This window comes from Haliotis rufescens, unplaced genomic scaffold (genome assembly GCF_023055435.1).
Source record: "Haliotis rufescens isolate VD_foot unplaced genomic scaffold, xgHalRufe1.0.p SCAF_14, whole genome shotgun sequence".
NCBI classification, from domain to species: domain Eukaryota; kingdom Metazoa; phylum Mollusca; class Gastropoda; order Lepetellida; family Haliotidae; genus Haliotis; species Haliotis rufescens.
Window position 1 is genome coordinate 23,709,679 of NW_025963824.1, and position 26,793 is coordinate 23,736,471.

General features: G+C 39.7%; 1 protein-coding gene across 2 annotated transcripts in view; it reads left to right on the forward strand.

Moving 5' to 3' along the window:
• The window catches only part of LOC124131219 (histidine decarboxylase-like), a 101,848-nt gene extending 75,414 nt beyond the window's left edge, over positions 1–26,434 (forward strand). Inside the window, exons 4-16 of one of the 2 annotated variants that reach the window (XM_046494329.2) lie at positions 469–591; positions 1,879–2,007; positions 4,383–4,526; positions 5,878–5,944; positions 9,035–9,197; positions 10,077–10,147; positions 12,486–12,505; positions 13,258–13,356; positions 13,831–13,932; positions 17,585–17,782; positions 19,202–19,258; positions 20,225–20,237; positions 22,370–26,434. In XM_046494329.2, coding sequence (XP_046350285.1) covers positions 469–591; positions 1,879–2,007; positions 4,383–4,526; positions 5,878–5,944; positions 9,035–9,197; positions 10,077–10,147; positions 12,486–12,505; positions 13,258–13,356; positions 13,831–13,932; positions 17,585–17,782; positions 19,202–19,258; positions 20,225–20,237; positions 22,370–22,497 — 1,314 coding nt within the window. In that variant the 3' untranslated portion in view covers positions 22,498–26,434. The other variant, XM_046494328.2, reaches the window with a different exon arrangement.
• Positions 26,435–26,793: the final 359 nt, after the last annotated feature.

Below are 26,793 nucleotides of genomic sequence, written 5' to 3' on the forward strand. Positions count from 1 at the left end.
CGAGAAGATCCATGCGTGTATTATAGGACACGAGGAGATCAATGCGTGTATTATAGGACACGAGGAGATCCATGCGTGTATTATAGGACACGAGGAGATCCATGCGTGTATTATAGGACACGAGGAGATCCATGCGTGTATTATAGGACACGAGGAGACCCATGCGTGTATTATAGGACACGAGGAGATCCATGCGTGTATTATAGGACACGAGGAGATCCATGCGTGTATTATAGGACACGAGGAGATCCATGCGTGGATTATAGGACACGGGGAGCTCCATGTGTGTATTATAGGACACGAGGAGATCCATGCGTGTATTAATTCCAAAGCACACTAATCCATTGATCAGGGTAATAATATTGTGTTAACGCCACTGAGCATCTATCCAAGTCATAAATGCTTCATAAATGCTTCATAAATGAAAAATAAAGAAATGGTAAATAAATTAACTACGCGTTTTCTCAGGCATCCAGTCCCGCTTGCACCGAACTCGAGACAATTGTGATGGACTGGCTGGGCAAGATGATAGAACTCCCCACCGACTTCCTTCACAGCAACGAACAGACCATGGGTGGCGGAGTGATACAGGTAAGCAGACTCGCAGTCATATACAGGGATTGTTTACGCCAAGTTCGAACTATATATATATATATCAACGGAAGACTTTGAAACCCGGAAAGTTTGAAGGAGTGCTTGCACATTGCAACGTTAATTGCGTGGAATACAAATCTGGTTTTCGTGTTCTGAAAAACTAGATTGAAGAAGCGACGGAAACAAGATTCATTCAATCCTTCATTGTGAAAACTATTCCTTTATTTATTTTCTCTTTTCTTCTTGTGATTGAGTCTTGTTGGTCTTCATTTGTATGAAAATTAAATATTTTCTCGTTTCTTTTAATGTTATCTATAGTTATAATAATTCAAATTCAGATTTGAAAGTATAAAATTAAATTTAATTACTAGCCAAGCCAGATCGAGATTAACGTATTATACATGGCGTGAAATTTCAGCGCGACATTAATATTCTGCTACAAAATGTACTCGTAATTTGTCTGTAATTGTCTTTATAAGCAGAGCATGTACGGAATAACTAATCCGAAACAACGGATCAAAAATACTGTGGCAGAGATGTGTGAGAAGAGCGTGACGTAGTTCGCTTGCTTTACATATCAAGGATGTAGATAAGGATAGGTACTTGTATCCTTGGCAGGTATCAGTGCAGTTGAAAACTTCATTGTCGGAAAGAAAACTTTAATGAGACTTGGGATTTAAAAAAAATACATTGTTCCCGAAAATACTTGAAAAATTATATGCTTCAGACAGTTGAAAAAACAGAAAGTGCCTGCCACAAAAATCCCATTTGTTGTTAGGCGTTTTTCTTTTAAAAGATTTCAGGCACACAGATTTGAATAAAAACGAAACGACGCCAACACACCGAGGAATTTGTGCCAAGGGGACACAACTCTGCATAGCGAATTGCTCCGCCTTGAACGTCAGGGTCCTCCCTTTATAGTAATCTTGATTGTAACGCCTCTGAGATTCGAACCCACGATCATAAGTTTCAAGCAAAGCCACACAGCCAATGGCAGCACCTTAAACCACTGGACCACCCGTACAATATAATGTATAATCAAAATCATATCACCTCTGAGATTCGAACCCGCGACTATAGCTTTTTGACATGCCTAAGGGACGCAACTCTGTATTGCAAATTACAGCGCCGTTGACCCAGGCCCGTGGCTTAAGATGCAAATATATCACGTGACCGTGAATCAACAGGAGACTGATTATACTTTAAAAAAATAAAATTCCAGAGAAATATAATCTTCATGTTGTTGCGTGTCACTAAATATTACATGTGATTATTGTACTTCAGACCACAGCGAGTGATGCAACATTTGTGTGTCTCCTTGCCGCAAGATCCGAGGCGATCCGAAAGTTCAACGACGAAGGGTGGGACCCGGCGGAAATCAACGCAAGGCTTGTTGGATATTGTTCGGATCAGGTGAGCAGACAATTTGATTGATCTATGAACATAAATGTTGAATGTACATAACATTTCAAATACGACCAGTCTGATACCTATTTTAGAAATTACTTCAATATTTTTGTGTGTTTATGTTCTGCACACATGGAGCAATTCCCGTAATTATTGAAGTCAATTATGATAAATAAAAAAGTCAACAATAATAACTTCACAAATTGTTTTTTAATCATTAACACCCAAAAACTGTAGCGACATAAACGACTAGACAAATGTCAGTCAGTCTCAACGTCTACGAAAGCAGCCCGCTTGTGGGCGCGGCCTAATATTTAAAAGTTTATTGAAACGTAAACGCAAAATATGGCTTGGTTATATAACCAGTTACTGAAACTCTTTTATTACTGCGCACACGATCTAAACATCAAATGACCGCCTAATATAATATACAGTGAGATTTATTTGTAATTCATTGTGAAAAAATTGAAAGAGTCAAAGTGGTTATATTTGTATCATATCGAGAACATAGCTTCATGTAACAACAACTCCTTCTTGGCAAATGTTTTGTTGGTCTTGTTATGAGAACAAACAACTTGGTGGTATAATATAGTCGTGAAGAGACTGAGTGAGTATGGGTTAATGCCGCTTTAAGCAATATCTCAGCAACATCACGGCGGGGAACACGAGAAATGGGCTTCACACATTTTACCTTTGTTGGGAATCGAACCCGGATCTTCGGCGTGACGAGCGAACGCTTTATCTTATCCCTTAGCAGTACATTGACACGTCGTTACCCGGAGCTGCATATACTCGATACATTTAAGACGATATGACTTTTTCTTCCAACATAAAAACTTACCTATTACCTATTGTCTTCTATGAATACTGTAATTTTTCATGATACCATTATGTCGGAACTTCTTCCAGTTTGCGTCAATGACGTTTAGGGTTTCATGATAAGGCCATGAAGATCAGTGAGAGTGAGTGAGTGAGTGAGTCGACTTTAGCAATATTCCAACAATAACACAGCAGGGGACACCAGAAATACCCATGCGAGGAATCGACCTAGGTCTTCGGCGTCACGAGCGAACGCTATGACCACTAGGCTACCCTCCGCCGAGATCAGTAACAGCATACGCTCATGGCATAACATTCTTGTCAGGTCTCTCGATAAGAGAAACATGTTTTTGACAAGAAAGCCACATATCCCCTATATATCTGCACTCTGCCTAACCTGAATTATGGATAATCCGATGTGTTTTAGATGTCAATTAAACTTCGTACAAAATCCTAACATTCAATGAGGACGTTACCTTCTCCAGTCGCGGATGGCGATAAAAAGCGCCTAGTGATTGAACATGAAATTGATGCACCTAAACAGTCAGAAGTGAGGGTTTTCATGCGAAAGCTTTGCTTGAAATTGAATCCCTCAAATCAGCATCACGACTTCATTCATGACATCCGTTGAAGACAAGATGGATGTTCACTGGTTCAGAGAGGAAGTAAAAACACTCATCTGTCAACTTATTCAGGACAAACATTTGGTCGCGTTAAAATCGTATAAAAACGTTGGGATAAGCAAGATGGATACAAAAAGTTCAAATTAAATGAAAATACTTTGTTTTTTTAGTTTTAAGAGAAACATAGAATATGTATTAATAATATTGAATAAATTAAATGGGAGATGTGTTGGAATGGGGCATCACTAATAGACGTTAGGGTAACAGAAGATGCTTAGAGGCGATATAGAATTAATATACGATAATCGTTGACACCAAATGGAATGTCTGTTCCGTACGAAGTGGCAATATTAGATCATCACCTGTTTACTGTTGTATCCCTGTAATATATATACATATACATACATACATACATATATATATATATATATATATATATATATATATATATATATATATATATATATATATATATATACCAATGATAACAATAAAATAACAAAAGACAAAAAAATAAAATAATAATAATAATAACATTCCACTAAAAAGGGCCTCCAATACAATTGCATTCTCAGCTTCCTTGGAAGTATACAGGAACGTAAATATTATACCAGTCCACTAGACCAGAATATGTGTCAAGTTCCCACATTGCTTCGGCCTCGGCCTAATCTGAATCATTACAATCCTTACTTAGTTTAGCTTATGATTTTTGACATTTTCTGTTCACAATGCAGCGTATGAGTACTAAGTAGGATGCGACAAGTACATGTACACAAACAAACAAACCAACAAATATGCTAACATACTAACAAGCATAATCCCCAGGGAGATGAGGTTGAACGTGGGTTGAATAAGGTTGAATGTAATACACATTTAAGTTCATCAACCATGTAGTGGAGTCTTGACCATCATCACCAAGGGAGGTAATTTTATTTCCAGGCACATTCTTCAGTGGAGAAGGCAGGTTTGATCGGCCTGGTGAAGATGAGGCTGCTGCCAAGTGATGACAACCTCAGCCTCCGGGGTGACATTCTACAGGAGGCCATCGACAGGGACAGAGACGAGGGACTAATCCCCTTCTTTGTAAGTACACGTGAGACATCGACAGGAACGGGCCTATCTCCTTCTTTGTAAGTACTCATGAGACATCGACAGCGAAGAACATATGCCCTTCTTTGTGAGTACACATGAGACATCGACAGGGAAGAGCCTATCCCCTTCTTTGTAAGTACACATGAGACATCGACAGGGAAGAGCCTATCCCCTTCTTTGTAAGTACACATGAAACATCGTCAGGGAAGAGCCTATCCCCTTCTTTGTAAGTACACATGAGACATCGACAGGGAAGAGCCTATCCCCTTCTTTGTAAGTACACATGAGACATCGACAGGGAAGGACCTGAAGTGAGATTTCCCATGGATGATCTCATTGTTTGTAAGTACCCATGCTGTAGCTACAAGTTTCACTTAATACCACCGTAGCCTATGCACTGTATATGAATTTGTTGGACAGCAACCCTTGCATAACAGGATGTTGTACTATGTAGATATATGTTTGCTGTAACATTAATGGAACAGTCACTGTTTTGTAACACCGTTTATTCACATGAGTTATTTCAGAGAATTACATTGAAGCGTTCCTTTCATTATCCTTCTATTTATCTATCGATATTAGAACCTTTTCAGTTTACCGTAGTATTTTTTTTTTAAAACCGATCAACGATGTAGCATTTATATTAATGGAAATGGGCTTTATATGAAAGTTGTGTATTTTTCATGAAATGGTGCCTTGTGTGGGGATACGAGTTTACGAATAGGTTACCTCTGCTTGTCTTCCGAGGCGACTCAATGGATCGGACGGTCAGGCTCAATGACTTGGTTGCTTACGTGTCCTCGTACACCGACTGCGTGGGTTGTTGCCCTTAATATCAACCTCTGCTTGTCTTCCGAGGCGACTCAATGGATCGGACGGTCAGGCTCAGTGACTTGGTTGCTTACGTCATCGTACACCGACTGCGTGGGTTGTTGCCCTTAATATCAACCTCTGCTTGTCTTCCGAGGCGACTCAATCGATCGGACGGTCAGGTTCAGTGACTTGGTTGCTTACGTCATCGTACACCGACTGCGTGGGTTGTTGCCCTTAATATCAACCTCTGCTTGTCTTACGAGGCGACTCAATCGATCGGACGGTCAGGTTCAGTGACTTGGTTGCTTACGTCATCGTACACCGACTGCGTGGGTTGTTGGCCTTAATATCAACCTCTGGTTAGTCTTGCCCAGACGCGAGTATTTAGCGAACGCTGTCACATAGATTAATTATTGAGTGCGGCGTCAAATATCAAACGATTACATTAAATGATGTTCTGCAGCAGTTGTTATTTGATTTATTTGCTTCCAGGTCAATATCTGTCATGCAGCCTACTTTTATGTTTCAGTTGTGTGCAACATTGGGTACAACTGGTGCATGCGCTTTTGACAACCTGAAAGAAGTTGGACCTATATGTAAGTTCAAGTGACTAAGTCATCATGTTACGAATGTAACTGAATATTTTACACCTTAATTTTACACCTGGGGGTTGGGGAAGCCTGAAGTGATGCACTTCAATGAAGTGAAGCGAAGTGATGGCCACCTGGATCAAAGAGTGGCCCAGTGGTCTTGCATTAACCATATGATTTTGAATTTTGAAATTGAAAAGAGCTTTTTATAGAGAATGGCTTCTGATTCGTGCAAAGCTGTAACTGAAAATATTCTTGTTAGGAAAAAGTATTTACGGTAATTAATTTTGATCAGGTAGACGTGACATTCGCGGGGGCGTATGTTTCTATGCGAAATTTCCTCAGAGATTACACTAATTCCATAACTCAGTCATCCCGTGATGTAGAAATAACGTACAAAGTTCAACGTTCAAATGATATCGCATGCCACTTGATCCCAAGTTGAACAATAAAGGCGGGCATGTCGCAGAGACTACGCTACCAATCAATAACTACAAGTTTTAATCAGCATTCCTCATGCGTTCCGTAAACGACCTTTATCAACAAGGGGAGACCTTGAATTCTCACATTTGGTAAAATGTTTCAATTACAGACAATTACTCTGTCACGTCCTGTCTCCTGTCTTCGTCACAATGGTGGCGCATCTCGCGAGAATACACGTGACCTGCACGCAAAGTAGTCTCGCGAGATTTCTATGCATTATTCAAAAAGCACATACAAATACACTTGGGTAAAGTTCATTGAACGTATTTGTTAGCATCCGCAAGGGAATATGATTATGTCTTTATGTAAACTAATTAATGGGATTTATCTATGTCTCGTAAGCACTGGTACACGGTACATCTTAAATTAAATTTATTATCGAAGCGCCGAATTTTGAACTTTTCATAAAGCTACGCTAAACTTGCTTGACAAAGCTACCATTGTACCGTTTCTGTTGAATGCATCTGAAACGATAAGAAAATAACGCGTCTAACCTCAGAGATGTAAATCACCAACGACGTTCAGTTATTGACTCTGAAGTAATTATATCAATAATCCAAAGGAAAATATGCCCTACGCATATCAGAATACATAAACACTATCATTACCTCGTTATTTACATTCATTAAATTTTAAATGTTTTTACTCATGATTAATTTAGAACTGAAAGTAATAAGTTTTAACTATGACGTCACTTGGAGACCGCTAAACAGAATACCGCACGCCAGGAGCTCAGTTGGTGTGAGTAAGTTAACATGTGCTAACAATGGCCAACCATAGGTAACCTTGGTTAGACCTTGATCAAGGCGGGTTTGGCCACACATTGGCTTCGGTTTACGAAGGTCACTCAAATTTTAATACTTGAATACACGTTGTAATTCCTCCTGGTTAAAGCGGCTGCTCGTTACGCAGAACAGCGTGTTCGATTCCCAAAATTGGTTCGATGAAACCCATTATGTATGTCCACTGCCATGATGTTGCTAGAAGATTATCGGATGCGGGTCAGAACTATTACAGCTAATTCCGGAAGCCTGATATCTCGAACTGCCCTTCGATATAGCCGAGGTATACTTAGTTTTGCTCCTGTCCTGGTTCCAAAATACAAGATATGCAAGGTTTAATAATGCTTTTAAACCTTTAGTTCTGTTCGCGAAGCGGTTTAAGGTTTTCATTGATATGTTTTATGCGTGCAGATATTCCTTTTTCAAAAGGCAGATTGTAAAACGCGTGTTACGTAATACGTGAGTGAGTGAGTGAGCGAGTGTGGTTTTACACCGTTTTTAGCAATATTCCAGTAATATCACGGCAGGGGACACCAGAAATGGGCTTCACACATTGTACGCATGTCGGGAATCGAACCCGGGTCTTCGGTGTGACGAGCGAACGCTTTAACCACAAGCTGACCCGACCGCCTCTCGCAATATCATAACTATCTATGCACTAATTTCTGGTATACAAATACAAATTATATTTCTAATTTCTGACCAACGACTAAAACATGCGAGTGCAGTGGAGTGGAGTGGAGTGGAATGGAGTGGAGTGGAGTTTATTTTCTGCGAGTTAAATCAAACCAAAATTAGGGAGAAAAGCGAGTCGTCAATTTCTGACAAGCGTGTGTGTTTTAAGACAATAAAATTGATACCTGCGATTCTCCACAAGCCATACAGCAAGCCACATTCTCAAGATATCTTCCCCATCCACTAGAAATACTTGTGCAACTATCTTACCGATTAACTGCCTTTATAACATTGTTATCCCAGAATCTGTGAGGCGGTGTATCTGTGATTGACGTTTACACAGCTATCAAATTCTGTTTAAATTTCGATTTTTCCACCACTTTGGCTATTTTCGTGGCGAAACTTTCAACGTCGAAATTGGTAATGAAATTCGAAATTGGGTTCCAGATCAAATTACTCACAGATCGTGGTTTATCTAGGTAGGCTGTTTTCTAAGGGAATCACAACGTCAGATCATGGCCTTAAGCATTTAAAGTTGACGGAGCTGTTTATAGTGGTTACCGGAAAAAAAGATTCTCTAGATTTCCTTGGTGTTAGATTCATCTGTAACTGATGATGTTGCTCGTGTAATAGACACTGTTTTGATAGTGGTAGAATAACGTTGCGCTTCGATGCAACTACGCCGAGCTACTTTTGTTTGACCAGAATACCAGAAGTAACGGACTCTGTTTTAGTAGTTGAGGCGGAAAGATCAAAGGTGCACATCGATGCAGCGTACACCGGAACTACTTTTTTTGCCTAGAATTTTAAATGTAACGGACTATGATTTTAGGCGCAAGGATTAAAGGTGCATATCGCTGCCGGGTACTACGTACTACTTTTGTTTATCCAACATTTCAGAAGTAACGCACTATTTCTAAGTCCAAGAGGCGGAATAATTAAAGGTGCACATCTATTCTGGGAACGCCAGATCTGCTTTTTGTAAATTCGGTCCTACCTTTTTAGTTGAATCTTAAGGACTATGGTACTCCGGTATTGGTTTTGTTATCAAACATTCCAGACGTAACGGACTTAATGCGGAAGGATAAAACATGCACATAAAACATGCACGTCAAGACTATATTTATACTTTAGTAACGCACTATATTTTTTGCAGGTGAGGCGGAAGGATTGTGGATGCATATCGATGCGGCTTACGCCGGAACTGCTTTTGTTTGTCCAGAGTACCGGAAGTACATGGAAGGCGTGGATTATGCACAGTCGTTCGCTTTTAACCCGTCGAAGTGGATGATGGTACATTTTGACTGCACAGCCATGTGGTGAGGTTTGAAACACGTGCGATGCTCGATTCATGTAATAATAATAATAATAATGATAATGTCGAATATGCAATGAATTTAATTTTACTGCCCAACACATTGTCAGTGGATGCCCAGCTTTGGCACAAAGACAGTATCTTAAGCGACATGATGGAGTGGCTCGATCATTTTATTACCATGCTTGTGGTTTTGACACAGAGGTCCATCCATGGTACGTCCCAGAATATGTTGAGGGCGTCATCGAAAATGACAAATACAAAATTCTTTGGAATAGCCCGTATACAGCCTCAGACCTGGCCAGGCCAACAAACCTGATCGTGTCTTTTTTGATAAAGGCACTCGGAGCTTTCGCATTGCAATTGCCAAAATGCTCACACCCCCAGCTCGTTCATTTATAGCCTTGCTAATGACATGATATCTTCGGTGAAGCATTTAATCACGTTGGGACGTCTGCAAAAAACGATTTTAAGTGTAACTACATGTAGCCTGCGTTGTTGACGACTACTGCTACCTTATCTATTTATAGGGGCAGTGGCGTAGATGAGGGGTCGCTCGTCACGCTAAAGGCCCGTGTTCGAATCCAACATGGGTAGAATTTTATGAAGCTTGGTGAACTTCGCCGTGATATTGCTAGGATATTGCTAAAAGCGGCGTAAAATCCAACTCACTTACTGACGTATAAAGCTAAAATCTGAAATAAATGGAACATTGGTTGATAGACACAGCCGAATCAAGGGAAAAGGTTTCTTTCAAAGGTTCGGTTTGTGTGGGATATCAGATTTCATAATACACGGCACGACGATAAAATATTCATATCTGAGTGCAATATTTTAAAAAGCGCTCTTAAGGAGTTCCCAATATATGATTATTTTTCTTTAGGGTGAAGAATAGTGGAGCACTACATCGAACATTCAACGTAGAGCCACTGTACTTAAAACACGAAAACTCGGGTACGTATGACGTATGATGTGTGACATATGACGTATGACATATGATGTCACACTTTGTATACAATGGAATCCGTGCGGATTCTTGGTGTAAATTCTTTCTTTGTTTGTTTTTTGACGTCGCACTCAGCAATATTCAAGCTATATGATGGCGGCCTGTAAAGATAGAGTATTGTCCAGACAATCCAGTGATTGACATAATTATTGGAAACATATTTGTTTGTTGATATGTTACTATTATTATCTCGTATATTGGTTGTTTAACAAGCGATATATAATATTTCATCCTGGGTTTGAATAGCCCTGTGGGTAACGCGTTTACTAGTCACGCTGAAGACACGGTTTCGACTCGCCACATCAGACATCATACCAGTGATTGATATTGTGAACAACGACCCACTCTGTCCATAAAATCGCTTCTTCCAACTGGCATAGTTGCTAGGAACCTGTTCTAACCCGGTGTATGTGTGTGTGTGTGTGTGTGTGTGTGTGTGTGTGTGTGTGTGTGTGTGTGTGAGTGTGTGTTTGTGTGTTTGTGTGTGTGTGTGTGTGTGTGTGTGAGTGTGTGTGTGTGAGTGTGAGTGTGTGTGTGCGTGTGCGTGTGTGTGTGTGCGTGTGTGTGTGTGTGTGTGTGTGTGTGTGTGTGTGTGTGTGTGTGTGGCTGCCTGTCCTTGTCCGGACTGATGCCTGTCGTGTATAGTGCTAGCCCACTGAGATACCATACCACAGTTTAACATGGATACCCCAATCAGACACACTCTACTGACTTTAACCCCTTAAAGATGAGCACCAGGAAGGGAAACAACAAGTGCCATCTTTAAACTTCTGTTCGTATCAGAAGGCCGGGGATCGAACTACAAACCTTCCACTCTCCAGACAGACTCTCTATCCACTGAGGCGGTGACACATTAAATAACATGTGTTTCGGTCTGGGCAGGACACAAACAATAGTGTAACCTTTATTTTATTTTAAAAGAAAACGATACACGGCTAATGCATGTATTTCGTTTCCAGACCATACAGCCAGAATCATTCCGTTATATTTCAAACAGCCAATCAGTGACAAATCACCTCAGCGTGAGACGTGTTTTCCAATGCTGTCGTCACGAAGACGCATCAGTGAACTTCTGACACGAAATCGGAATTTTATCACACGCTTGAGATGATAAAATCGCCAGGAAACTTCACGGATAAGCACAGTGTAAATACGAAAGAAAGAGATTTAAAAATGGGACAGTTTTTGTTTAATCTTTAACATTAGCTATTTAAACCATGACAGGGAGAGCTCAAAAACTATTGTTGACCTGGCTCTCGTCAATTGTATTTAATAATATAAGGATGACAATGAGCGATTTTTGGAGCAAATCTGGTTAAATGGTGTCTCACCGTTTGCTTTAATGTTTAATTTATTGTGATTTCTTGGAATATAAAGCATGATTAAAGATAAAAGGCCCGTGTTGTCCCAAGAGTGTGTTTGGGTGGCATGCAATTATCACCAGCTCATAGCATATTGCTAGGTGAGCCAGTCGATAGCTCGCTGACAAGTAGGTGGCATGGTTCATTGTAAAATGCGAATGTATCCTGTATTTTGGTTGGTTGATTAACGTTGCTAAATGGGGTTCGAAATTCGAGGTTTTTTTTATATTTCACGATGTATGCATCTTTTATTGGATAAATGCCCTATATTTCTTATCCAAGTCAATCACTCATACCGTTATGGAAATGATTGAATTTCTAGCAGTTACACCCCGTGGTCTAGTGGTAGAGCGTCCGCCCGGAGAGCGGAAGTTCGGTGGTTCGATTCCCGGCCGCGTCATGCCAAAATAAGTTAAAAGATGGTATTTGTTGTTAATCTGCCTGGCGCTCGACATTAAGCGGAATAACAAGAACCTGTGGACATGCGCACGCACATCGTGCTGTCAGGGCACTAATCCTGAACGCGACATTAAATCCCCTCTCACCTCACCTCACCTCACCTCACCTCACCTCACCTCACCTCGGTTACCTGGATGATTGCGTGTCCTCCTACCCTGCCGGCGTGGACATTGCTCGTAATATCAATCACTAGTTTGTCTGTTCCAATTTCGATTATTTACATGCCATCTTCATGTGGTCATAAACAACAAACAAACAAACAAACAGTCAAAGTAATATCCGATAAAACACACATATGCAGGTATCGCAGATGCATCTAATTAATTGAATTGAATTGGAATTGAAATTATTTAAGTCTATGATGATTGTCACTACGCGTCTCATTAATCGTACACTTACAAGAGGGTTTGTTGTCCTTATACGTTTGACATGCCCATAATTATAAATGTTGTTTTCTTGTTTTCAGGTGCCGCAATCGACTATATGGTAAAGACAGTCTAAAATAAATTGTCGGGCAAATGAAAGTATACACCTGTGTTTGATGGTCATTCGAAATGGTTGTTCGATGGGGATGTAGTTGATACTGTATCACAGTTGTGTTTTGTACCTTACGTTTGCAGTGTTTGGGGGACTGTTTTCATCCTACTAGTAGTAACGTTTGTCATTTTTTTTTATGAAATCGAATTTTCAAGTGTATATTTTCTTTTCCCCGGTAATTTCATATCCAAACTCAAGTGACACAGAAAAATAAATGTCGGAAGAAAAAAACAGAAAAAGAAATAATACTGAAGACATAGGTTCTGTGTGAAGTAATAAAATTTATATAAACAAAAACATGACATCGTAAAAATATTAATATCTCTTGTGAACACTATTTTCCTGAATATTTTCTGCTTTTTCTGCGGAGTATACGCTTACCAAAACCATTCGCCCTTTGATAAATGTGCCTTTATTTCTTTCCCTCAGTATACATGTACAATGCCTACTTTCAAACTCCTTAAAGTTCAATGATTTTCAATGATAGTAATCTCATTGTACTTTTGATCAAAATTCATCTTTTTATTGAAGGAAATCACAAAAAAATCGTTATAATTCAAATATGAACTGGTTTGGAAACATAGTTGCAATTTACATTGCAATTTACATACAGTAACCGCTCTGCTGCCCTTGAAACTTAACCAGAAGAAAATTATTTTTTTAAATGCAATAAAAATAATTATTACTTTTCCATATTTCAGCATTGGCAAGTGCCCCTCAGTAAGCGGTTCCGTGCACTCAAGCTGTGGTTTGTTCTCAGGATGTTTGGCGTCGAGGGCATTCGTAAACATGTTCGTCATGTAAGTCACGTGACTGTCTAGCATATGCAGCTGGTCCACAGAATCTATAGACTTGGAATATACGCGCGGAAGATTTTTTAATAAAGCAGAAAGATTGATCATAGGATGGGCCATGTTTCAATAGTGGCTAGGTGGTATTCCTCAGTCTATGGATTCCGTTTCTTGACATCGACAAGAATATGCTCATAGCTTAAAATGACAGATCTTCGACAGCCTGTGTATTGCCGATATTCAAGTGGATTTTATTTCATGGATAATTCTTTATTTTTATTCACTTCTTCAACAAGCGCTACTATTACTGACACAACTACTGCATGTATGTTACTGCTACTCTTACAATTACGACAACAACGTCCACTAATGAGTAAGTGAGTATGGTTTTACGCAGCTTTTAGCAGTATTCTCGCAACAGAATGACGAGGGGCCCAAATGATCCTTGTGTATTCACTTTAAAGAAAGTATATTATTTTTCAGGGTGTCAGATTGGCAAAGAAGTTTGAAATGATGGTGAGAAGCGACGAAAGGTTTGAAGTGCCAGCAGAGAGAGTTCTCGGCATGGTGGTCTTCTGTTTGAGGGTGAGTTGATCGCAGTACATTGTAGGAGAAACCCCCCTTCCCGGTGACACTGAACCCAAGTATCTACAACGGGCTGATCCAGAGAGAGAAAAGCCAGCGCCTGCTCGGACCAATGCACATTCAACCCACACACGATAACGCGTGCAATATACAGTGTATGACACAACAACTATATGTATTTCTACTACTTCTGCCATTACGACTACAACGTCAAATAACGAGTGAGTGAGTGAGTATGAATTTAGGCCTCTTTTAGCAGTATTCCCGCAATATCACGGCGAGGGGCCCGAGCGATGGGCTTCACACGTTGTACCAATGTGGGGAATCGAACCCGGCGTGACTAGGGAACGCCTTTACTACTACTACTACTACTACTACTACTCCTACTACTACTACTACTACTACTACTACTACCACTGTCTCCCGAAGATTCCGGGTTAGAATTGGTCTTCAGCAACCTATGCTTGTCGCAAGATCGATGCTCATGATATCAATCACCGGGTTGTCTTGTCCAGGTCGATTATTTACAGACCGCCGTCATGTAGCCGGAATATTGCTGAGTGCGGCGTTAAACAACAAACCAACCCCCCCCCAAAAAAAACCAAACAAACAACAACAACAAACAAAACAAACAAACTGTAGATGGTGGTTCTCACGTGGACACTGGCCACCATTCGTGCAGTCTGGTCAGCATGGAGTCGTCCTAAAACCTGATTTCTCTGATTCTTTGTAAGTCTTGGCATGGCGCTAGTATCGTATCCCAATTGCGTACATCGATGCTCATGATATCAATCACCGGGTTGTCTTGTCCAGGTCGATTATTTACAGACCGCCGTCATGTAGCCGGAATATTGCTGAGTGCGGCGTTAAACAACAAACCAACCCCCCCCCCAAAAAAAACAACAACAAACAAACAACAACAACAAACAAAACAAACAAACTGTAGATGGTGGTTCTCACGTGGACACTGGCCACCATTCGTGCAGTCTGGTCAGCATGGAGTCGTCCTAAAACCTGATTTCTCTGATTCTTTGTAAGTCTTGGCATGGCGCTAGTATCGTATCCCAATTGCGTACATCGATGCTCATAATGTCAACCACCGGGTTGTCTGGTCCATATTCTATTATTTACAGTCGGCCCTTACATAACTGTAATATTGCTGTCTATGATTTATAAAAGGCCTCATTTCATCAGGTTACTGTTTGTTTGTTGTTTAACGCCGCACTCAACAATTTTCCAGCTCATTAGCTCACTAAAAATAGACACGCGTTACCATTCCACTGCAAAGGGGCCCTATGTATTCACGCTTAGCAGAGGATCGTAGCATTTACCAGACCGTGAAATCGAATCTTGCAGCTATTCAAGGCGAGACCGTGACATATTTACAATGGCAAAAGTGCTGAAACTATGAACAAGGGATAGGAAAAATAATTTCATAAAACAAAACCATTGAAGTGGAAGAATTTACAAAATTACTTCTCGGTTTAACGTGGCGTGAAGGTAAAAAAATCCGTTCTTTGAAAGAATGATTGACGATATAAGAAAACACTTTATGAATAATTAATAATGATAACAGCGTCGTCAAGTTGCTTGCAAATGCTCCTCTCCAACAGCCAATGGGCTTAAAGCTACTTATATTGGGAGCTTTGTCCAGGGTAACCTTTGAAACCCACTCCTTGGTCAATGTCGGAGACACTTGGATGACATGTCGTAATGAACCAAAGAAGCTGCAACTTTTGATGTGTGATTAACTGTTAACTCCCTCGTTTGTATATACATGTCATTAGAGATGAAGCAGAGTCTGATAGGATTATGATGCTCTTGGTCTTTCTTTGAGCTCTATCCTCACGCAATCTTACCAATAAACCTTCATTCTTGTCAATGGCGCATCATCAATACTGGCTCGCTGCAACAGATTTCGCTAATGTGTGTGAAATATGTTGAGACCCGTTTATCTGCATCTTCACATGATCCAAGCAGGCAGAATAAACCTTCATTTAAACTGATGAAGTTTATTTTCCTCTTCACCCTGACGTGGAGACTCTCTTGGTGAATGTTTAGACATGGAACCTGTGTATACTTTCTTAGTTTAATTATATATAAAAAACAACATTTTTAAACATCGTATCCTAGATTAATTAAGTGAATGACGAAACACATTCGCCTTTGTGTGTGACGTGTGCCACCGAAGGGGCAGGTGACGCTTAGTTTCATCTCTATTTCATAATTATTCATAAACACATGCGTATGATCTCATCGGAATCGTTCAATGGATGGTTTTGGATGATAATGGAAATGATTTTGTCGATTTTCTAACTGTTTCACAGGAATAGTTATCTGGGGGGCACGGGTGGTCCAGTCGTCTAAGTCGTTGCGATTCGCTTTGCAGAGTTGCGTCCCTTGGGCACGCCAGAAACCTATGCTTGTGGGTTCGAATTCCGGTTCGCCCCGATTATGTTTCTAGGTTTGTCGGCACCATACCCGTGCTCGTGGGTTTCACCGAAGTAGAAAACGTCTGAGACTTTCATCACTTCGGGCTTTCCTCCCACATTAAGCTGACACGCCGTAATATAACTGGAATACTGTTAAAAGCGGCGTTAAACCCAACTCACCCACTCAATAGTTATTTGACTACCTACCCACTGCCTCCGCCCGCAACCTATGATTTGACCCGGTACTTGCTACCATCTAGAGAACATATCCGTACAATGTTCTTATGCCAACTTGAAAATTGGATTTGACCAACAAATTATAACGGTTTTCAAAACGTAACCAGGCTGAAAACAACGGGAACACTGCAAACTTAAGGTCCAAGACACAACTATGATACCCGTATCAAATTCATCACCTCCGAATAATTATTTATTGTTTGTTTCATTTTAGCCACCACAAACATGGTTGTGCACTTCGGCTAGGTTTATTTTCTCAAATGCCTTTAATGGATGCACGGGTGTCCTTCAATCCTCTGTGTAGAGCTGCGTCCCTTGGGATTGCCAGAAACCGATAATTGCAATCTCATTAAAATCAGATCTGAGTTCTTGCCATCGCTAAACATTACGGATCACGTCAGAACGACCTTTCATCCAACCAATCAGAGCGTCGGTTACCAAATCATGAAAGTGACAGTCGGAATGTGTTTTCGAATCATGCAACCTCGAAATATTTAACAGAGGGTATCCTGAATGACAGTTACGGGTTTTATGATTACATCAATAGAATCAAGGCCATCTATAAGCATTTCCAGAATGTTCTTTATCAGTTTTAAATTTTTTAATCGAGAACAAGTCAAAACATGATTCGAAGCGTAGTCGCCAGTTTGAAACTAGTGTCGTAAAGCTTGAGAAAGCTGCCTTTTGAATGGCAAAAGTCGATTTCTTGTCAGTCATTTCATTGGTTGGTCCAAGTTTGCGAGAGGTCGTTCTGACGTGACCCGTAATGGGATGTCCGAGATTGGCGATAATTGTGGGTTCAAATTCAAGATTTTATGTTACTAGATTTTTTGGCACCATACCCGTGATCGTGAGGTTCACCCAAAGTGGTTAACACATCACTTTGAGATCTTCTACCACAATAATTAGACAGTTAAATAACTGATGTACTGTTCAAAGCGGCGTTGAGCCCAAATCCTCACTCATTCACTCTTCCCTTCCAGGACGACAACGACAACACAGAGGCCCTGTTGAAGCGGCTGAACAAATCTGGCAAACTCCACATGGTGCCAGCAGCTTTGAAGGAGAAATACGTCATAAGATTCACTGTGACGTCACAGTACACAACTGACGATGATTTAGAACGGGATTGGGTCGTCATAAGGGAGACGGCCACAAGAGTATTAGCTGACGAGGATGAGGTATTTATAATGAGTTACTTCCCCTTGAAATGTACATGTAAACTAGACCACCAAGTGGCGCTGATATTGATGACAGGTAGGTGATGTTTCAAAGAATATAATTTTTATGTAAACTAGACCACCAAGTCGCGCTGACAGAGATGACAGGTTGGTGATGTTTTCATAGAATACATGTAAACTAGACCACCAAGTCGCGCTGATCGATGACGGGTAGGTGATGTTTTCAAAGAATACATATAAACTAGACCACCAAGTCGCGCTGATAATGATGACGGGTAGGTGATGTTTTCAAAGAATACATATAAACTAGACCATCAAGTCGCGCTGATAGTGATGACGGGTAGGTGATGTTTTCAAAGAATATATGTAAACTAGACCACCAAGTCGCGCTGATCGATGAAGGGTAGGTGATGTTTTCAAAGAATACATATAAACTAGACCACCAAGTCGCGCTGATAGGGATGACGGGTAGGTGATGTTTTCAAAGAATACATATAAACTAGACCATCAAGTCGCGCTAATAGTGATGACGGGTAGGTGATGTTTTCAAAGAATATATGTAAACTAGACCACCAAGTCCCGCTGATCGATGAAGGGTAGGTGATGTTTCAAAGAATACATATAAACTAGACCCTCAAGTCGCGCTCATCGATGAAGGGTAGGTGATGTTTTCAAAGAATACATGTAAACTAGACCACCAAGTCGCGCTGATATTGATGAAGGGTAGGTGATGTTTTCGAAGAATATATGTAAACTAGACCACCAAGTCGCGCTGATCGATGAAGGGTAGGTGATGTTTTAAAAGAATATATGTAAACTAGACCACCAAGTCCCGCTGATCGATGACGGGTAGGTGATGTTATCAAAGAATACATCTAAACTAGACCACCAAGTCGCGCTGATATTGATGAAGGGTAGGTGATGTTTTCAAGGAATATATGTAAACTAGACCACCAAGTCCCGCTGATCGATGACGGGTAGAATATATGTAAACTAGACCACCAAGTCGCGCTTATAGAGATGACGGGTAGGTGATGTTTTCAAAGAATACATGTAAACTAGACCATCAAGTCGCGCTGATATTGATGAAGGGTAGGTGATGTTTTCATAGAATGTGAAAACTGTACCCCATTTAAAACCTTTTCGTGAACACCTTGTGTCATCACTATTTGATAGTGATTCACAAACACATACTTATGATATAGTCGGAATCATACAATTGACGCAATGGAGCAGAGATTTCTAACGATGATTCAAATGGTTTTGACGCTTGATATTATTTATTTGCTTAAAAAGATGCTAGCAACTGTGTTTTCATTGTTACTACAGTTTCTAAAATGCCACTTAAACATATCTTCTAATGATTTTAACATGTCATATGCTAAGAATATGAATTCCTAATCATGTCTTTATCGAAAGGTTCCGGAGGTGAAGAAAGAGATCCTACAAACCGCTGCCCCTGAGAAACAACGCCAGGTAATTATGCGGGTGCCTAGCATCAAGCGAAAGGACTTCGGTATGAGTCTTATCTTAAGCAATGTTCCCATGTCGCCCAAGTTTATCAATGGAAGTTTCGCAGCCATCTTTGACAACAACAACATCATTGTAGAGTTTGCCAAGGAGCTGAGTCGTGGAGATTTTAACGGCAAGACCATCATGCTATCTCCACGCCGCCGCATGAAACTCCGAGACCAGACGAAACAACAAAGTTTAGATTGCAACCTCTTCGCAATCCGGCGGTCCCCTGGCCGCTTCAAACAAGGATCACTTGATTCCAAGATTGATGAAATTCTGGAAACATCTTCCTACGACAGTGATACTCAGTCGGGGCTGTTAAGATCCGACAGTGTGGAGGAGAATGGATTTGATGCTGAGTTAAAGCTTGGGAGTGCTGAGAAAGGGCCTGCTGAAGGCGACTCTGAAAGCCTAAATGGCGTCCATATGATTTGCAAGCACTGTGGAAAGCCAGTTGAAGACTGAGATGTTCAATCAAAGTTACAACCTGGTTGTGCAAATAAATATTATCTTATGATGAACTAGACATTTGAATATCTTGTTGACCAATCAAATGCAATGTAATAATCGCCACGGAAGAATGATTTTCAAAACGGATACTAACATAAACTTGTCAGAAGATTTGTAGAAATGATATTTTTACGATTTGAGAAAAGCATTGTTATGTATCTATTTGAGTTCGGATACAATCCTTTCATGGCAATGATTCAATGGTTGTGATAGTCAAGTGTATGATATTTCAAATTAACATCGTAATGTGTAGATAGAAGAATATTCAGAGTGTACCATAGCATTTTGTTCGGACAATATTTAGAATTTCATATGCATAATTCATACTGCTGTAAGTGTTTATAAAATACCATAAATTGTAGATGTGTGTCGTTATTAATGTATGCGTCATAGTATATATATTCTTTCATCTTTCAGGATGAGAATACAGGTAAACGTTTCATCAAGGCGTTGGGTTATAATGTATGAATGTGTTAATATTGGTGTGACTATATTTTATGTTAATTTGGGAGCGGTGTACTTACCTATTATAGTTTATTTTGTGATATGTTCCTAACAACTAACATAACCAACTTCTATGGTTATAATATCTGCTTTTTCTGCTGTGTTTTTTTCTCTTATTCAGTATGAGGTTATATTTTTATTTCGATACATAATACGTGTTATCATTATCGCATAAGCATTACAAAAGTATGCATGATTCCAGTTCCATTGCCACTGAGCTACTAAAACCTGATGTATACAATATAAAACACGCATATCTTGGATGTTATAATACCCAACCTATCGCTATTTCCATGTTTACTCGTCATAATATATACCACTGAAAAGAAGTAAAAGAACAACAGATCCTTTCATATTGCTTTCATATTACTGTAGTAAACTAGGGTAATATGAAAGAATCATTCCATGACAGATTAACTATAGTAATATGAAATAATCGGATCTTCTTTAACTTCTATTGAGAAATATAGATGCTTCTCAGGGGATAAAGCCATTACTTCAAAATATACACGTACAATTCCCTGAACCAACAACACATATCTTCAGAAAATATTTTGTTTGAAACACAGGTGACAACATTATCTTAGGGATGATCCATTTTACTCTGAGGCAGAATATTCTAGAAAAAACATTATGCTTGAGATTGTTGATCAAAAATGAAAATACCTGGCCAAAAATACATTGTAGCAAGGTGTTTTTTTGTATGTGAAAAAGATTAATTAGAATTATGATATTAATTATAATAATATCTGGTTATGCAGCAGTAAACATATCGCCTTTTACGAATATTTGACGAAGTCGGTTGATCAAGGTTGCAATCATTTAAGGCCTATATAAAGCTTTGAAACTCTACAGTAGACGTGAGGAGGCAATTTCATAAATTGGCGGATTAGTGAAAAAAAAATTATGAGAAGAAATCCCTAGTTTGGCTTGTACAGTTTGTGTTAGCTTTGTCTGTGGTTGTGACAGACTCACGTGTACGCGTACATCCGGTACCACGACTGTTTGGCAGTGATTTATAAACACATGCTTATGATATAGTCGTTACGTACAATGGACTCTGCGTTTTAGCATCGAACCGTATGATTATGGATTTTTTTTGTCGCTTTTATTTATATCACAGCGTGTCAGATTAACGTGAGTGGAAAGCCAAAAGTGACGCAATGCTTTTAGGGAACCTCATTTATCTTTTAGGATATATTTCTGTATTCTGTTTGTGTTTTGCATGGTTTGGTTATGGGCAATTTGCATTTTGTTTCAGTATTAATCCTCGATTCATGTATATGTACAGCTAACGGGGTATAACGAAATGGGATACACAACCGAATGCAACACCATCTTAATTTTACCCACAATCATCAGCAAACATGTTGTCAGAGTTCGTATCACAACCCGAAACTTTTGCAGGATCAAACTCCGTGTCAATATAAATCGTTTCAAGGAGCAAATATAGACAAGCACAGCTTCACACCGGCGGATAACATATTCGTTACGTCCTGCTACGGAACTCTGACGTCATGCTTTGTGGCGCGCGTAAATGAATGAGGATAGAGTTTTCAGCTTCAGATTAGAATTACTTGGCGTTCTCAAAAATCGGATACGCATGCCAGATGAAAGTATAATAACAAATCTGATCTTGAAACTGTTCTGATATTTATATGTGAAGCGAATTCGATTTATCGCGAGTTTACGTTCGTAATATCCGGACTTGACAATATGCTTCAAATTCGTTGTTCTAAAGTAATAGAGACGGGGGTGTAATTTGATGGTAAAGCGTTCGTTCGTTTGTTACGTCGAAGCTCCGGTTTCGATTCCCCATATGGGTGAAATGTGTGAATCCCATTTCTGGTGTAATTTGCCGTGATATTGCAGGAATATTGCTCAAAGCGGCGTAAACCATACCCACTCATTCTTAAATAACATAGGGAACCAACAAATGTAAAGATTTAACCCTTCTTCAGTTGTATGTTGATATAATCATTTCATAAATGTCCTTACTTTATGCAGTTCCGTAAATGCTTGATTTTATTTCTTCTTCAATTGTTTTCCCCCATAAAGGATTACCGGATACGATGCAACAAACCAGCTTGAGCGGAGATCAAACCCAGAAATCCCACACGAAAAAGACTAGGGTGCCATTTGCGGAATCACTTCTAGATCTAAATCAGGATACAATATCGTTTTAGGAAATACAAGCAATGTTAGCCCACCCCAAGAGTATCATGCTTCTGGTCTTGTGGTTTGGTTTACGAAGACGCGAGTGCGACATGTGCCGTTTGAACTTTATTTTTTAACCAATGCAGGTTAACGTTAGCTGTCCTTTGTTAAAAATCCGAAAAACGACGCACGAGTTTGAAAACGACCCACGGGGTCAGAAACGTAATTATTTTTTTGCCTAATAGAGACAATGTTGGTAAGTTATTTGAGGGAGGAGAACTACATTCCTTTACTGGTTGTTTTGAACATGCCTGTGATAGATAGTGTAAGAACAGACAAACGGTTGTGGTACTGTGCTTTTGTAATCTGTATCCATGTCAACCTTAATTTATCATTTGGATATCTTCAGTTTAAAAAGATGAAACCTTTATTATCAGATTTTAATATATACACGTATTTTAAAACATTTGTTTTGTATTTTCATAGTTATTATAATGGTATATAATAATTTATGTTATTTTTTTATTTTTATTAATATTTTGTAAAAGATGGTCTGTTGTTGCTGATATCGAGTTTTATTCGATCCCAGATACTAGTATATGAAAGTCTTTTAAGGCGAATTGTATTTTCTACCTATTCCAATTCGAATCCCTTTAAACAGGACTATTACAATAATGTTTATATGGTTGGGATTTTCGGAATTCGGAATCCGTGACAATCCGTGTTCATGGGTGGTTATTTAAATGACGTAGTGTTATCTTTCAGATATTGAAGTTAATAGTAACGACATACGAACCTTGTTCCTCTATCAACGTAACTCTCACTCAATGATTCATGTATGTATGCAGTATTTCTGACTTTCAACTGTTTATCGCGAAACAATACACACAAGCAAACCGATTGGTATTTCTTAAACATCCCTGTTCTTTGTTAAATGTTCATAAAAAATGAAATACATTTGCCGTGTCTAACAAAAACGTTTCCGATAGATAACGTGAACAGAACGCCCTACTTCCGGCTGGTTCTTCTCTCGCATTGACGTTTTTCTTCTTTAAGAAGAAAGTTGATATGGTTTCAAGTAAGGGGCCGATCACGACTATTTGTTTTTCTGGGAGAATATTGTTGGAGACAGAGTATATTGCATCGGTCACTTCTCCAAAATATATAACATCAACGTGAGAGAAAAGCCAGTCTCGATTATCTGTCGAAGCAGATTTCATTGGGCGTAAAAGACTACCGTGTTTTCTCTCTGAAACATGCAGCGGTACAATATGATTTTTCAGGACAACCATTATGTCGGGCGTTTTTAGTAAGCCCGGGGTAACCATCAATATTATTATCATAACAAATCAATCCCTTAACAAATTACTAACCGTAGTGTTTTTAGCCGGGGCTTTTCAGCAATGTTTGATTTAAATGGTGTCTATGATTTTTTGTTTGTTTGTTGTTTAACGCCGCACTCAGCAATATTCCAGCTATATGACGGCTGGTGCCTGTGAAGGTGGTCTTTTGTACAATTGTTTTTGAAGAGATGTTCAATGTTGCCCCCTAGTGATGTTTGGGGACAGTACTCCATAAGATTCGTTAATCCGAAAACCTGCCACTAGGACGAATAGTGTTGGGATATGTCCACTTATAGAGAGAACAGAACTTTCTCGTTAAACCGGACATTTGTTGATCAGGACGATTTGATGGGGATCCTACTGTCCGGATGAACGGCGTTTCGTTGAAACTTGTAGTGTTATGATGTATGCTGTTGAAGAAGTTATTTTTTAAGTCTTTCATTACTTTCTACACACAGATGAGAACCTATAAGGAACTGTGCAATATAGTTATAGTAACCAAACTGATGCAACTGTATTTTGATACTGGTAAGACAGCATATCATTGGTGGCGACTGAATGGGATACCGTTGGGGTTCTGTGATGGGATTGGTGCCCTGCAACCTGTGCAGGTCGTAAGACACTGGATTGTCTGTTCCTGGCTCGATTATTAACAGGTCACTGTCATAAACTACAATATTTCTGGGGGTGGCGTTAGGAAACTAACACTCACGCAATAGTGGCGAGGAATTTATCAAACTTGACCATTTATCTTCCAGTAAGCCAAAGAATTGATTCTTTGTAATTATTTCTGACAAATTCAATTTCTCTTCTGACAGAAAAAATAAGCATATATTGAATTATTAACCAGTAAAGTCTCACCATCTGACCCAAGCATGGGGATGTACTTAGTGGCTTGTGTTATATATACGTGTATGAGGGAACATCTACGGTTCATCCTCGATTATCCAGTGAATAACATCTCTATTCTATTAACATATACACTCCTGACTCTTTCGCCGCCATACAACCGTTTTGAGGACGGGTCGAATGATACGCCGCTAAAAAAGACGCCCAATCACATCATACTGTTCTTTCTTGATTAGAACAAGCGGCGACATCACCAGTCCTCGGCGCGACTCCACAGGACTTCACTCAGTAATCAGAGCTTACCTTTCCAGCTTAAATTTCAATTGTAACATCGTAACAGTCTCCCGATTCTATGGGACGAGGCTTAGCGTTCAGAAGAGGCATTCTGATTGGTTGACGAGTCCAGGGTCATGAGTAAGAGACCTCTGGTGATAAGAGAGATAGTGATGGTGACGTGAATAGCTCCAGGGTACACCTAAATAGAATGAAGTTAAATACCATGGATAATCGAGCATGCTAAAAAAATAAATTACTAAAAAAAAATATTTCAATGTGCCCGGTTATGTTGATAGCGGCTGACATTCAAACCATCTATTTCATTATTAAAAAAGGTAAAAAGAAAAAGGGCGCCTGAAGTAACAAGTTTGAGTTGTCTCCCTTAACCGTGACGGGATCCGCTGCTCATGGGTTCGAACCCCAGTTTCGCCCTGATATGATCATTGGTCTACCGCACATTGAAAGGGTCCCCCTGTGTCACGTTGGGCTACCCTCCCACATTGAGTTGGTAAGTGAGTGAGTTAAAATCTAACGTTGCATCAGCATTGTTTCAGCCCTATAGCGACTCCACATTAAGCTGACCTTCTGTGGTGATACTGAAATACTGTTGAAACTGGCGTTGATCCAAACTCATTCAGTGAATAGCGAAAAACAAATTTATCCCAGCCACTGAAGACACTATTTGTGTGAAGTTGATCTACGAAGGAATAGAAAAGCCATTAGTACATTTGTTTTGTTCTGGAAGCCATTTTATGACGTAACCATCCCTTCCTCCTGATTTCAGTCTCCACAAATTATGTGTGTGATCAATTAACGTCAAGTTGACGTTATGGCGTTCGGATTGACGTTTCTTGAAGAAGGAGGCACAAATGAATGTTATCTCACATCCTTATATTTAGATAACGTCAAGTGGACGTCATGGGGTACGAATTTACGTACCTTGATGAGGTCACCGATTAATGTTACCTCACATGCTTTATTTTCAGATAACGTCAAGTTGACGTTATGACGTACGGAGTGGCGTACCTTGATGACGTCACCGATTAATGTTACATCACATCCTTTATTTTTAGATAACGTCAGGTTGACGTTATGACGTACGGAGTGGCGTACCTTGATGACGTCACCGATAAATGTTACCTCACATGCTTTATTTTTAGTCAACGTCAAGTTGACGTTATGACGTACGGATCGGCGTACCTTGATGACGTCACCGATTAATGTTACATCACATGCTTTATTTTTAGATAACGTCAAGTTGACGTTATGACGTATGGAGTGGCGTACCTTGATGGAGAAATCACCGATGTATGCTATCTCACTTACTTTATTTTTATGCCATGAAAAGTTGACAGATTGTATTAGGGTTTCTCTGTACTTGCCATCCTTGTATAATTGTCCAGATGTTATTAATCATTACTATACAAATGGTTAGTTTGGTGTGATATGCATTGCAAATATGTAATAGTTGATATTCTAGTAAAATTATGTTGGTGTATTGCTGTGTTTGTTATTCATTTGCATATTCACGTTTTAATGTAATGTTTTTCATGAAATGAACTCTGTTGGGATTCCGTGTAAGAAAGGTCCGTTGGAACCGATGCTGATCTTAAGAGGCGACGTGATGTATCATCAGCTAGCCTGTCTGCAAAGATACGCTTGCAATATTTTAGCTATGTGACGGCGGTCTGCAAATAATCGAGTCTAGACCAGATTTCTAGTGATTGATGTCATGAGCATCGATCCACGCAATTGGGATACGATGACAGGCATCAACCAAGTCAGCGAGCCTGTCCACCTGATCCCGTTAGTCGCCTCTTACGACAAGAATGGTCGCCTTCTACGGCAAGCATGGGT